Source organism: Apteryx mantelli, chromosome 5 (genome assembly GCF_036417845.1).
Source record: "Apteryx mantelli isolate bAptMan1 chromosome 5, bAptMan1.hap1, whole genome shotgun sequence".
Lineage (NCBI taxonomy): Eukaryota > Metazoa > Chordata > Aves > Apterygiformes > Apterygidae > Apteryx > Apteryx mantelli.
In genome coordinates this window covers 8,570,317-8,584,424 of record NC_089982.1, presented here as the reverse complement: position 1 = coordinate 8,584,424, position 14,108 = coordinate 8,570,317, and the positions used below count along the sequence as shown (strand labels likewise).

General features: G+C 58.8%; 1 protein-coding gene and 1 long non-coding RNA gene across 2 annotated transcripts; both read right to left on the bottom strand.

Moving 5' to 3' along the window:
* Positions 1 to 10,543: 10,543 nt before the first annotated feature.
* Positions 10,544 to 12,695, bottom strand: LOC136992139 (protein maestro-like). Its single transcript, XM_067297002.1, has 6 exons — positions 12,639 to 12,695; positions 12,260 to 12,442; positions 11,836 to 11,991; positions 11,234 to 11,356; positions 10,892 to 10,994; positions 10,544 to 10,684 (listed from the first exon to the last, which is right to left on the bottom strand). The coding sequence occupies exons 1-6, from the start codon at positions 12,693 to 12,695 to the stop codon at positions 10,611 to 10,613; spliced, it is 696 nt and encodes a 231-aa protein (XP_067153103.1). The 3' UTR covers positions 10,544 to 10,610.
* Positions 12,696 to 12,749: 54 nt separating this feature from the next.
* Positions 12,750 to 13,835, bottom strand: LOC136992173 (uncharacterized). The gene is made up of 3 exons (XR_010884237.1): positions 13,816 to 13,835; positions 13,511 to 13,622; positions 12,750 to 12,893 (listed from the first exon to the last, which is right to left on the bottom strand). It is a non-coding gene; the product is annotated as an uncharacterized lncRNA (long non-coding RNA).
* Positions 13,836 to 14,108: the final 273 nt, after the last annotated feature.

Below are 14,108 nucleotides of genomic sequence, written 5' to 3'. Positions count from 1 at the left end.
AGTGGTCAGCCTGCGCTCGGTGCACAGAAGCGCCTTTCCTGAACTCTTGCAGCAGACCGGAGATGTAGGTAAGCAGTTAGGAGAGAGGCGCAGGCAGGAGCAGCAGCAGTGCATTGGAAGCTAGTGGAGCTGCTGGCATGCGGGTGCAACTTGCTTTCAGGCAGGGAAAGCAGCACCGAGAGGGTGGGCAGCTGTATTCTGCAGCAGATGAAGTGTGATTGGATTTCAGGTGGCAACCCCTTCTCTGTGATCTTTGCCTGGATGGTGGGGGAGCTTCAGGAAACATCATCTTCCTTGTGCCACATTGGCCGCCAGCTTTCAAGACCAAGGTCAGGCCTCCACCCTGGAAAAAAAAAAAAGGATGGGCCTATGCGTCCATAAGTCCTGCCAGCAACATCCAGAAGTAGCTGACTATTTGACAGGTCTGAGTTGCCACAAAAAGCAGCTGAGATTCTTCTCTCCTCCCACTACTCAACAAGTTATCTATGAACAGACACGGCTTCCCCTGCCGTGGTCCCCCAGGACCTTGCGGTGGAGTGGGGAGGAGTATTGTTATCCTTCTTTGACAAAGTGGGAGCTGAGGTCCTGAGGGATTTGAGCAACTTGGTGACTTTCAAAGTCCCTCTGAAGAGCTGTTTGTAGCTTTGGGTTTAGTCACCTGTGGCAGACTGACAATTTGATTTACCTGAGACTATGCAGAAAGTGTGGAGAAGAAGAAAGAATTAAAGCCAGTCATCTCAATGCGTTGCAGCATGCTCCCATAAATCCATCCTTCCTTCTCATTCTTTGCAAGGCAGTGCAGCAATGGCAAACTTTGTATCCGAGTTCTTGATGGCTGAATGCTGTAGCAGAGTTATTTTGCTCCCTGGCATGTGTTCTAGCATTTTTGTTTGAATTCTGTACTTCTTGACCTAAGGCTGAACAAGCAGGAGCAAATCAAGAGATGCATATACGCACACCTAAATATGCCTGTTCACACGTTCCATTTCTCACTGCTGAAGTGGCTCTCTGTCCATGCTCAGGTAAAGGATTTCAGTGCTTATGGTGCTCTTCAAGTGTGTAAGATCTCTGGGGATGAAAGGCCAATGAAAATGTATTTACAGCACATTATGATTAGCATATTTTGTGAGTGGTGCAATTTTAGGGAGAAAGGGGAGGCAGTGCTAAAGAAGTCGAATGCTGCGCGGGTAAAATGAGATAATTATTCTCATGGGCGGAAAGCAAGGAGGAAGTTATATAGAGGGTACACACGAAGAGGTGGAATTAATGACAAAAATCTAACCTTGTAGAAAGCTTAAAAAAAAAAGGTGATTCTAAATTGGATCCAGCAGGCTCTGCTCACTATCATGTTCCCAGTTCCCTATAACCTGCTGCTTGCTAAAAAACCTCATTTATGAGAATGGGATTCTCTGATCTGTGTTACAGCAAAAGACCCTCAAAGTGAAATATGAAGCTGAAAGGAGGGAAGCATCTTTTCCTAAGACCGTATGAAAATTCCACGTGGCAAGAAGAAAAGTGGTTTTGATGCAGGTTTCATACATGCAAGTCCTATTCCTCTGCAGCCTTTGAAACACACGTGTGTCCCTCCCATATGAGGTAAGATCTAAATTTAAGTTTTATGGGCAATGGTTGTCCCTCTTGAAAACAAGCAGATAAAAACTGAGCTTTGCTCTAGAGGAGAGAGTTAATATTTTTATATGGAAAGTTTGATTTCCGAAAGATTACTAGTGAGCAGCTCCATGTTCGGGCACTCGTACATGTAAACATGCTTTCCTGTTGTTTTGTGTAGCGGTGGCTAGATCACAGCTAAGGGAACGTTCTGGAGTTCAATTTGACCAGGAGCTTGAAGCCTCTTTGCTAATAAATAAGTAACATCCCTCTAAGAGGCAGGGATCAAAACCCAAGGTAAGCCTGGGGTGCTCTTTGAGCGGCTCCCCGAGCTGCACAAGAGGAAAGTGCATGTGTAAAGCTCAGGCTCAAGCACTAATCCTCAAGGCATTGAGTACCTCTTTATTTGAAGAGCAGAAGATCGGTCGAGAAAGGGGCGAAGGACTGGTGGGATCACCGTGCCCGAGGCAGACGCTCGTTCAGGCTGATGTCGTGAGCACTAGCACCCAGAATCGTGGACAGTCGCAGCTGGTCTTCCTTGAACCTTACGTGTGCAAGCTGCTTGGTGGATAGGACCAGCCGGGAATGCTCGAGCAGTCAAAAGCATCTGCTCCCCTCGGGAGTCAGTCCCCTCCCCTGTCTTCCTCTTGTAACCAGGGGCTAGAGGTGATGCCTGGTTCTGTACATGGCACGCAAAATCATGTGGCTCAGAATGAATTACGGTTTCTGAGTAAGTTGCCTTGCACAGCAGCTGCAAGAAGGGTGGGTAATTATTTTCTTCAGAACCCATGATTCGTTGCTTGCCATACTAATATTAGACTGCTGTCACTGCTGCTATTTTGGGGGTAGCCGCAAGACATCGGCAAGATTGACCTGAGTCCTGAAGTGCATCCTTTTGCAGAACTCACAAGTGTTTGATTACGGCAACTTCTGATATACTGAGCTGCAGGCTAGCAACGTCAAGAGACAGAATGAATATTCCAATTAAATTATTGGGCTAATAGCGGGAGGCACAGCTGCTTAATAATCTCGTTACTCACTAGGGAAGGAAAGTCCATCCCCAGGTAGATTGTCTTACGCACTGTCTGGCTAAACAGAAAACATTCAAGAGAAAGAAAGTTGCATTCCACCACTTGTGCCAGGCACTGTGCGCAGACTGAGCGGAGCTGGGCACAGTCCCGACCTTCTGCCCAAGGGCCCAGCGGCTCCAGCTCCCTGCCAGGACACAGGACGCAGGACGCCGGGGCCTGTGCCCCCTCGCCTTGCGGGAAGCTGGGTCCCTCGGCCGGTTTCCTGGGGATGGGCTGCCCTTCTCCTAGGGAGCAGCGTCGTTGCAGTGTGGTGACTCTGCAGCCTCCTGCGGGGAGTTTGAAAGTTGCCAGGTACTTTCTGTTCCGCGCTGCCTTTGGGAGGATGTAGGCTTTTGCTGCTCTGTAAAGGGAACACGTCGTAACCCTAACGCAAGGCGATGTGGGGAGCAATCCAGCCCTGAATGAAGTATTGCTGAGCAGCTCCCACCCTTCTGCTGAGGACAAGGGGGTGTCTACCTTGAGAGCATTTAGCCTTGTACTGGACATCGAAAATACTGCAAGGGAAGTGATCTTGGCGAGAAAGTGTTACTCAGCGCCAGCCACTTCACCCTGAAGAAAGAAATGGGAAGCGTGGTCATGTAGCCAAGGTTGCCTTGTAAAGCTGTTTGAATTCTCTTTTGTGACAAGTTCTCTGCAAAGGGAAGATTCGATTTGGTTAGCTCTGTTGTTTGAGTTTGCTTTTTTTTTCTTTTACTAGCAGCCATTGTCACGCTTAATTGTATAAGGAATGTATTTATCTTTACAGCTATTACAGCAGAGAACTCTCAGAAACCAGCACCTGCTTTTGCTCGCAGGGCCTGCTGCCCCCGGTCGTCCAAGCCTGCCTCCAGCTTAGCCTGTGGCAACCTCCGAGTGTCCTAGCGATAGCAGGCCAAGGAGCGGGCCGACGGCGAGAAGGTGACAAGGTGAGCCCTGCAACCCAGGCAGCCTGGTGTACGTCAGCTTGGGACTGTCTGTAAAGTCACGACAGGAGCTCACACAGCTCAGCCCCACAGAGACAGGCTGTTTTCATTACCAAGACACCCGGCAGCACAGCAGTCTCCTGAGTCCTGGGCAGTGAACAGCTCTTTGTTGTCTGCAACTGTCTTTCATTTCAGTCAGAAGAAAAGCATAGGGTTTTTTCTTCCCATTTGTCAGTCTGTTTGACTTGCACATACATTGTCCAGCTTTTCTGCTGACCATTTGCCTTAGCAGAAGGTTTGCAGCGTTGGGCCCAGCCTTCCTAAACCGTAGCTTAGCCCCTTTCAAGCTCCTTGTGCCAAAAACCTAGGGGATGCAGCTGCTTGAATTTTATTCCTGGAGGTATAGCAAAACGCCCAAAGCCACCCCCTCATCGTCTTCTACCGCAATGTTTTTAAAGTCATGGTTACAAGTGAGCCTTAATGTTACTGCTGGTTTTTCAGTCTGATGGCAGTCAGCGACCAGCTGTTTTCCCTGTGCAGGACTTGCTTTCCCTTGCTTGCGTGGGCATTTCATACCGCAGCAAAGGAAAGAAAAGTGTTTTATAAAGGAGGAGAACATAGTTCTTAAACCACAAAGATTGGCCTGGGGCAGGTGCGATACCTAAAATTAATTGAAATCCAGTCAATCGAAAGGAGTTTAAAGTAATTTCTGACTGTGTAGCTTTACTATACCATCATTAGAGGGGCCCTCCAATTCAACTTGAGTTTAATTGGCTCAGTTACAAGACATGTTCTTTTAGTGATGCTGTGATTAAAAATATTTTGAAATGCCAACTGAAAGTCTTGTATTGTGGGCTTTTCTCTTTCCACTCTCTGTTTTATTTATTCCGGGTTGTATCTTTCCTCCAGGTCCAGAGCCTCAGAAGCTGCAGATGCGCACCCCTCTACGGAAAGCACTGGCGGTAAGCAGATTTCTACCAACGGAAGATCTGGCCATCCAGTGGTTTTGCTAAAGGGCAGGAGAAAAGAACATTGCTGTGCAGAAACTGATGTACAGACTTGATCATCGTTTAACATTATGCTTACCATCAGTGTGAAAATGTTCAGCTATAACTCACGTATTGGCCTGTTCTTCTTTTAGCTTTCATTGTAGAGTCACGTGGGATGGGAAATCACTCGCTATTGTGGTACCTGCAGACAAAGACTAGAAAAATCCTCGACTTGAGGATTTTTATTTAAGCAGAACTCACTGAGAAGCCTGGCCTAAGCAAGACAAAGACTGCTGCTGTCATCCCACAAATATCTCACAACATTGTACTTGTAGCCTGACACAGCTGCCACAGAAATCAGAGGTTGAACATCCTTTGACTCTAATACGTAAAAATAAATCAGAGCAGTTAAGTCAAAGAAGGAAATGGTGCTGGAGTATAACTGGATATACTATAAACGGTGTCTGTCCTTAATACACTTAAAATGGATTTCAGGTTTGGGGATATTTTTCAGCTTTGTGATGGGCATCAAAGGTTCATATTTTGAGTGACTCAAACTGAACGATTATGTTTCAAGATAACTTTACAATGTTAATGAAAAACAGATTTGCCTTAATAGAATCACATGAACGGTCATCCAAACCAAAGGCCAAAAAACCCAAGCCAAACCACAAACCACTAATAATCCAGCCTATTTGTCTCTCACTCTGGTGTGCAAAAGATTTTAAGTCAGCACAGGACGGAAACTTCGGATGTGCCCAGGTGCGGTCAAAGTTCTCGTCCTATCCCCTCAGCCACAGAAAGAAAAACTTGCATTTAACAGCTGTTAAGATGCTGGTTTTCATTAATCATTTTTTGGTTGTTCATTGTAAGACTACAGCTGTCCTAGGTGACACCTCTTCTTTCCTTGGGCTAAAAGACAGAGAACCATTTCAACAAATCCTTCCAGTTTTTGGTCTCATTATGCAACACATTACAGGGTCCTGAAAAAAAGTCTGCTGGCTTAATTGGGAAATGTGGGAAAGGACTTTCCCATGTGGTACACACTATCCATTATCAACAAGCCAGAAGTGTGGGAGAAGTGTGGACAAAAAATTTTTGTGCATTTCTGTACGTCTTGTCATTTTTGCTCAGCCATATTTGAGAGTTGTGTTTCAGAGAAGAATCAGATTCTGTCCTGAAAATATAGAGTTAAAAGGTCTGGTTATACTGCAATTTTTCTTCAAGGCCTCTTGTTGTAGGTGCAGGAGATTCTTAAGTAAGTGCGTGGATTCTTTAGAAAGTTCTGCTCCTCTCAGCTATAAAGCTGTGTCTTAAAGGGTTTTGCAGCCCAGGATGATCTAATTTGTCGAAGGAGTAACAGCAACATAGTTGATGAATGTAATTAATACAGTCATGTAAAGGACAAGGGGGAAGCCTGTGGGAGAGCAGAATTTGCAACCAAGGAGTTGCAGCATTCAAGGCAGGGAATTTGGAGTCAAATTCTCTCCAAAAGGAAATACTGTGGCTGTGCTGTTTCCACTGCAGGGCTGGCCAAGCAATCGGGAGCAAGGAAAGAGTCTGGGTTTAGAGCAAGGAGTATCCTGAACTGGATCTGCTTGGAGGAGCAAGTCTCCCTCAGCTCGGATGGTGCCTTTCCTCTTTTCAGCGCGGGCACTGCTTCCTTCAGCGCAGAGCGCTCTGTGGAGCCGCCAGAGCTCAGGATCTGCAGGGTAATGGCATCGAGCACCACGGCCCTGCCCCACGGGCGGGTGTCCCCGCTGTCCCCCCGCCGCCCCTTCCCGCGCGACTGCAGCCACCCGGGCGCCGAGGTCGCTGCGCAGCGCGCAGGCGGCGCTGCCGCCCCGACGGCCGCCAGGCGGCGCCGCCGCGCCGGGGCCCCGCGCCCGCCCCGCCCGGCCCCGCTGCGGCGGCGGCGGCGGCGGCGGCTGCTGGTGCTGCGGGCGGCGGCGGCGGCGGCCTCGGGCCCGGCGCGGTGAGTGCGGGGAGCCCCTGCCCCCCTTCCTCCCGGCCCCCGGCCCCGGCGCGGCGGGGGGAGCCCTGGGGGCGGCGGCGGCCGGGCCGGAGCCCTCCCTGGGGGAGACCGGCAGGAGCAGGGCTCGGAGCCGGGGCGCCGGGGGAGGCCGACGCGGAAGGCAGCGTGCGGTGAGTGCCCGAAGCGGCGCCCGAGCAGCGCCGAGACGCGCCCCGGCTCTGGGGCTGAGCGCCCCGTCCCCGGGCCGGCCGTGCCCAGCACACGGGGGCTGCGGGGAGCTGTCGCTGCTGGCGGGGCCCCGCGGGAACCGAAGGGTCCCCGAAGCGCTGGGAGCAGGGGGGCTCTGCGAGGGAGCAGGGTGCTGCACCACGCAGGTGGTGGCAGGGAGGGCTGCGCCTGGGGGCACCTGGCAGGGGCCGAGACAGGGCAGAGGCAGCAGCAGGCTGGGGCTGAGGAGCCCGTGCCCGGCTGCTGGTGAGGAAAAAGCCTTTTGGGCTTGTGGCGCCTGGCTTTTGTGGTGTGCACGGGGCAGTTTGAGGGACAGGGGACGGCGGGTGTCGGTGCGTGGGTGCCACTGGGCTCCCTGGCACTAAATGCAGCCGGGGTGCGCGCCCACGCGGAGCAGCGTCTCCCTTCGCTGAGGCTGTGCCCAGGCTCAGGCCGAGCCCCGCGGGGCAGCTCTGCCTGGGGAGGCTGCGGGCAGGGCCGCAGTTTCTGTGCCCACAGCCCCAGCGCTGAGTGTGGGGGGGCCGTGGGGCACCCAGCGGGGTGGGCACGGCCAAGCCTGGGGTTGCTCCTTGTGGTGCTGGGCCTCTCCTGAAAGACCCTTCAGGTTTGCTTGGGTTTTTGTTGGCTTGCTCGGGTTTTTGTTGGGTTGCTTTTACAGGCAGAGAGAAGCCCCAGCAGTGCCATCAGAGACAGCCGGTGCAAGTGCCCCAGCATTCCCCAGCACTGGATCTCCGACACTGCCGCCTGCGTGCAGAGCCTGGGACAGCGTGTCCGGCAGGAGGGGCTGCGTCCCTGCCCCTCTCACCCGCACGGGGACGTTGGGACCTCGGAGGCACTTCCTGGGGAGCCCAGGGGCATTTTCCCCTGCTGCCTTCTCCCTAAATCGCCTGCAGGGCTTGTGTCACTGCTGAGGAACAGCTCCAGCCTCACTGCCTGCCTCTGCGTCACGTCCAGGGGTGCCGATACCGTGCGATGTTCTCGCACCTCCTTTCTGCGCTGGGAAAGGGAACCAGCAGAGCCGCGATGCAGAGAGACAACGTGAGGTTTAGTTCGTCCCTGGCAGAAGGCGCCTGGCTCCCTGCTCCCAGCAGCACAACTCCACTCGCCTCCCTCCTGCCCTGCGCGCGGTCCCGCTCCTGGCTGGGGACGACCTGCCTGCGCCCGCCTGGCTCTCGGCCTCCGCAGAAACCCTGCTGGGATGGGAGTACAGCGCCAGCTTGGGACAGCTCAGCTCCAGCTCGGGCTCCTCACAGCAATCTTGGGGACTGACAAGGTCGTAAATCAATCACTGTCACAACTTGCGTATTAATATCATCTTTAATATTGCACACACATTGCACAACTAGTTTATGAACAGTGTCCACACATTGAATAAATATTCTGTGTCTTGTACAAAGGGTGAATAAACAGTGGAACTGGAAGACGGTGTCTGCTCGCGTTTCCTCCCCCAAAAGGGCCTTCTGCGCCAGAAACTCTCTCAGACGCCAAGTTTGGCCTGGTGCATGCCAGCCTCCCTGCTGTCAGGGCGCATGCCGATGAGCCCCCACCTCCAGTGAGGGTCTGCGGCCCCCTCCCACCCCTCTTGCCCTCCCACCACCCACAAAAAGGGCCCCCTTGGCCTCTGATTTTGGGGCTGAAAACAGATGACTTAGTCTCTGTTTTCAAGCCCCAAAAACACAGCACTTGCCTCTGGTTTTGAGCCCGAAAACACAGGACTTGGCCTCCCTTTCTGAGCTCAAAAATGCAGGACTTGGCCTCTGTTTTTGAAACCCCAAAATAGCCTAAGGAACCTGTTTTCAGTCTCCAAAAACACAGGACTTAGCCTCCCTTTCTGAGCCCCCAAAGTGCCCAATGAGCATGTGTTTTGAGGCCCAGAAACACAGCACTTGTCAATGGAGGCCAGATCCTGCAGCTTGGGGACTCAGAAACAGGTCCAGGGGGCTGTTTTGGGGGCTCAGAAAAGGAGACAGCCCCAAAACAGCCCACTGAACCAGTTTTCAAGCCCCCAAAACGCGGACTTAGCCTCTGTTTTTGAGCCCCAAAACAGCCCCATCAACATGCTTTTGAGGCCCCAAAATGCGGGACTGCGAAAGGGAAGCGAAACCCTGCATTCTTGCAGCTCAAACACAGGTCTGGGGGCTCTTCTGGGGGCTCAGAAATGGATTATGAGCCCCCAAAGCAGCCCACTGGGCCTCTCTTTCAGCCCCAAAAGCACAGCGTTTAGCTTCCCTTTCGAAGCCCCAGAGCAGACCCTGATCCTCTTTCTCAAGCCCCCAAAACAGCCCACTGAACCTGTTTTTGAACCCCCCAAAAAATAGGACTCAGCCCCCCTTTCTGAGCTCTCACACCAGTCGCAGGAACCCGCGTTTGAGCACCAGGAACGCAGGACTCGGCCTCCGTTTCTGAGCCCCCAAACCAGCCCCCGGAGCCTCTTTGGCAGCACCAAACCCGCAGCACTTGGGCACAGAGGCTCAGCCCTCTGCTTCACCCTCCTTTCACCCCCCTCCCAGGGCTGCACCACCCCGTGTCCGAGCCCCACCACAGCGCCCTCAGCCCCTTCCCCAGCCCCCAGGCACCAGCCCTCCCCTCCCGGCCCCGGGGCAAGGGTTTTTTTGGGGCTGGGGGGGAGCCCTGCGCGGGTCGGGCCGTGCTTGGGAACTGCGCCGGGGGGACCCTCCCTGCACGGAGGGCACAGCCCCGCGGCGCTGCGCAGCCCCGGCGGGCCGGGCGGCCGCTGGGCTCCGGCCCCTCCGCCTTTAGCTCACTCCGCCGCCAGCCGCCGCCCCGCAGCCCCAACCCCGCCCCAGCGCCGCTGCTCCGCGCCCCGCCGCTCCCGGCACCGGGCAGCACCCGGCGGCAGCACAGACGCGCCGCCACCGCGCCGGGGCCCGCAGCTGCCTCCCGCCCTGCGCTCGCCTCGCAGCCGCCTCTCCCGGCCGCCCACAGACCCCGCACCGCCCGCCCCCCCACCGGCACCGGCACAGGCACTGGCCCTGTCCAGACACCCCGGCCCGGTACGGGCAGCCCCGGCCGCTTCCCCACCGCTTACCTGCGGCCGGGCGGCCCCGCCGGGGCAGCGATCGCTGCCGCCGCCAGCCGGGAAGCGGCAGCCCCGCGCCGGCCCGGCCCGGGTGCCCCGCACACCGAGCGCCGCCGCCACCGCCCGCCCCCCGCCCCGCCGCGACTCTGGGGGCCGGAGATACCGCGCAGGCGCCAGGAAGGGGCCGCCCCGGGACCGCCCCGCCCCAGGCTCCGCCCCCGGCCCTCCCCTGCCCCAGCCCCGCCCCACCACGTGCTCCCGCCCCACATCGTCCTCGGCTCCCGCCCCAGCCCCGCCCCGGCCCCGCCCCACCCGCACCTCCGGCACCACCCCACCCCTCCTGCCCCGCCCCCGACTCCGGCTCCGCCCCCGGGACAACGGTCGCAGCCCAGAGCCGCGGGGACCCGGGCGCAAACGGCGGCGGCGGGGGCGAAGTGACTCGCGGGGCCCCGGCACAGAAACACCCCCGCTGCTGCGTGAGGCTCCAGCAAGGTTTATTTCAGCGACGCCTCGGAGGCTGCTCGAGGCCGGTGGCGCGGAGGAGCCGAGCGGCCGCCTGCTGCACCCGCGGGTCCCCGTCGCCCCGCAGCACCCGCAGAGCTGCAACGGCACCGGCCGCGGCGTTGGTGCTGGCACCGGCACCAGCCCCGGCCCCAGTCCCGGCCTCCCCGCGAGGGCGACGCGGCCCCGCCGCTGCCCCGCAGCCGCTTGCTGGCTCAGCGAGCGCCGCGGTGCTGGGCCCCAACTGCTGCGAGCCCCCGGGGCGCCGCGGCCCCGTCACCTACCTGCCGAGAACAGCATCGCCTCCTCCCCCGTCAGCCACTCGGTGCCCGCGTGCTCCACGAGGACCCCTGCGCGCACAGGGCAACACCCGGCATCAGGGCGCTCTCTCCCTCCCAGCCCGGCCACATCCTGCCCTGAGCGCCTGCTCCGCGTTTCCCACCCCCTGCAGCCCCCGCACCCCGCTCCGGCCGCCCCCACGCAGCCCCGGCCCCGGGCAGACGGGCAGAGTGGCGACGCGGGAGGCAGCAGCCGCAGAGACGCCCGCTCGGGCTCACCGGCGACGTCGAGGGCCGCAGCCTGCAGATCCACGCAGCTCCGCAGGAAGCAGCGCCGGGTGGCGATGTACAGCGCCTGCTGGTGCTCGGGGCTCTCCTGGGCCTGGGGCAACACGGGGACACACTGTCCTTCTCTGCCCAAAAACGCCCCCGCTGACCCGCGGCAAGCAGGGCGCACGGATCGCGGGGCGCCGAGGAGCCGGAGCAGGGCCGGGAAGCACGGCCGGACCCGGCGCCAGCCCCGCGACGGCGCCCTGCCGCCCTCGGTGTGTCGCCCGCTGCCTCCCTCGGGGCCGGGAAGGGCCCCGCAGCCCCGTCGTGCCCGGGCGCACAGCTCCTCACCAGCTGGCTGCAGATGTCGTCCTGCAGCTCGGCCGCGCTCAGCCGGGTGTTGACGGCGATGCCCTGCCGCACCCTCCTCAGCCCCAGAAACGGGGCGCACAGCCTCAGCGCACCCTGGCACGCCTGCCAAAGAGAGCGGAGCCTGTCGTGGCTGCCCTGGGATGGCCAGGCCCTTCCCAGCCCTTCCCAGGGAGCTCGTCCTGCCACGCTCGGCTGGTGCTGGCCCTGGGCCCGCAGAGGGGGCGCCCTGGGGGTGGTGTCCCGGCAGGAGGGAGACTTCCCCGGCCTTTTCCGCAGCACCCTGCAAACAGCACCACTGCGCCCATGAGACCGCTGCGAACGCCCGTCCCTGAGGGGGAGCAGGGACCTGGGGCAGGGACGGGTGCCAGGGACAGGCCAGGGAAGGGAGGCAGAGGTCTGCGACGGGACCGCGAGGGTGCTGGGGTGGCTGCCCTGGGCATCGCAGGGGCAACCTTGCTGGGTCACTCTCGGGGATGCTCTGCAGAGACCCTGCAGCTGCCGAGCAGGCAGGAACGGCAGAAATGTCCCCGCGGGCGCCGTGCGGCTTCGCTTTCTGCATTGCAAGTTGCTGTGGCTCTGACCGTGGAGGCTCCCGGGTCTGGGTCCCGCAGGTGGAGGACGAGGCTGGCCCACGTGTTGTCCAGGTCTTGGGTGAAGAAAGACCTCCACCTCCTCGTGGCAGAGGCGGCCAGCACCCCGTACAGGGTGAAGGCCGCCGAGCGCAGCGACGCCTGCTCCTGCAACCGAGAAACCCCAGCTGTCAGGTGGGCAACTGGGACACCTCGGACAACTGTTTCTGTAACACCCGAGCACTGCCAGTCGAGCGCAACGTCCTGAGAAAGGACCCCCAGAGGGGGTCACAAATAGCACCTCCTCCGTCTTCCCCAGAGAGAAGTGTCTTCCCTGAACCCTCCCGGTGCAGAGCTGCCCTTGCCCACACCACCCCTCTTGGACGAGCCCGCGAGGGAGCCTTCGAGCAGGCGTTAGACAACACCGCTCACTTACAGCATCAAAGAAGGTCCTTGTGGCCTTGGCGAGGTCTTTGAAGGTGGAGCCGACAGCCTTCCCCTTCAGCTCGTCCACCACCTTCGCCAGTGCCAGCAGGCTCTCTGCCACCACCTCCGCCGAGGTCACGTCCTCCAGGCCCCTCCGCAGCGCCTCCAGGACGGCTACCTTGTGCTTGCGCAGCTGTGAAGCGTAACACACACACGCACCTCTCGCTATTCCTGCCTCTGACTGCTCATCTTTCCCGTTGCCTCTGGGGCTGAAGCTTTCAGAAACAGCCCCCGAGCAGATCGCAGCCCAAGGGTCCCATTGGCACCTCAGTCCCCTTTGCAACCCGGATGATGCCCGAGAACAGAGCGCCTTCGGGGCAAAGACTCACACTTGCCTCTGCTGCTCTGCCCACTCTCTCTAACCCCTCCGCGCTCTCCACCTGCATCTCTCCGGTCATGCAGGGGCTGCGTTTCACGTGGAGGAAAGCCCCTCTCACCTTCTCCGGTGCTCCGCTGACCAGATTGCCCAGGCCGCGCGCCGCCATCTGCCGCACGGTGCTGCTCGGGTCCTGCGTTTTCTCTGCCAAGGCCCCCAAGATCGGCTGAAAGCACCTCCATTCCTGCAGCGCTGGCTCCTTCATCAGCTGCAGCACAGCAACCCGGCCGTCAGCATCGGAGACGGATGCAGACCAGGTCCGGGAACAACAACCACCCCGGGCTCGACACGAGGAAGCCCCACAAGCCCGGGCTAACTGCCCCGGTACCCAGCAGCTTTCCTTTGGGCCCGGCCCAGGCTGTGGCTTCAGGGATGGCGAGCTGCTGGGGGCAGCACTGCCCCGTGCCCGGGGGAGGCCTTGTGCCCGTGTTTGGGGGGAGTTGGCCTCTGGAGAGGATTTGCATTGGGTCCCGGGGGTCGCTCAGCAGAGCTGCTGAGATCAATCGAACCTGGAAGCACGTCCTGGCTGGGGTTGGGGGAGGCCCTGGAAAGGGGGTCACTGATAGAAAGCCCATCTGTATTTCCTCCGCCACCAGCAGCAGTGACGAGGACCAGGACTGAGCGGTTTGGAGGGGCAATAGCATCCCTGGCAATAGCACAGGGGAAGGACAGGGAAGGGGGCAGGGAAGGGCAGCTCCCGGGAGGCCTCCTGCAAGGGGGGATCCGCTCCCGCCTCCACTGCGACACTTTCCGCCAGCACCTTCCCAAAGAGCAGCGTCAGGAGAAAACCCCTCCCAAACCTCCCTCTCCCACCTTCTCGCTCACCTCCGCAAAGAAAGCCGCAGCCATGAGCCGCAGGTTGGCCGAGGGGGCGTCCAGCCACTGGGTCAGCACCAGCACGACGGGCAGCGAGATGGTCCCGGCGCGGAGCAGCACCCTGCGCACAAAGCACAGGCAGGCGACACACAATTACGCAGGCAGGCACCTGGCCTTGGCCCCCAAAATTCACCTGCTCCCGTGCAGGCTCTGGTGGGCAACTCAGAGACGCCCAGGCCAAGGGGAAGGGTCCCGCCAGCTCCAATGGGGTCGCAGCCACCCCAGAGCAGCGAGGCGCCTCCTGGGGCTCTCACCCGGTCAGGAGACCGACGCCATCGGGGTGAGCCCGGGGGTCTTCCAGGGCAGCCCAGGCTCCCTGCTTCCTCAGCAGCCACAGCCATTTCCCGTCGAGGCACGTGCGCAGCACCGCCTCTAAGGTCTCCAGGGAAAGCCTGGGGGAGAGAAGAGCAGCCAGGCCTGAACCTCGGCAACAGGCATCTCGGGCAGTGCAAGGGAAACGCCGCCGCCGCCGCCGCCTGCGAGGCCTTCGTTCACTCGGGCTCAGCCTCGCCGAGGGAGCTGCAAATACCCCTGAAATGACATCTCG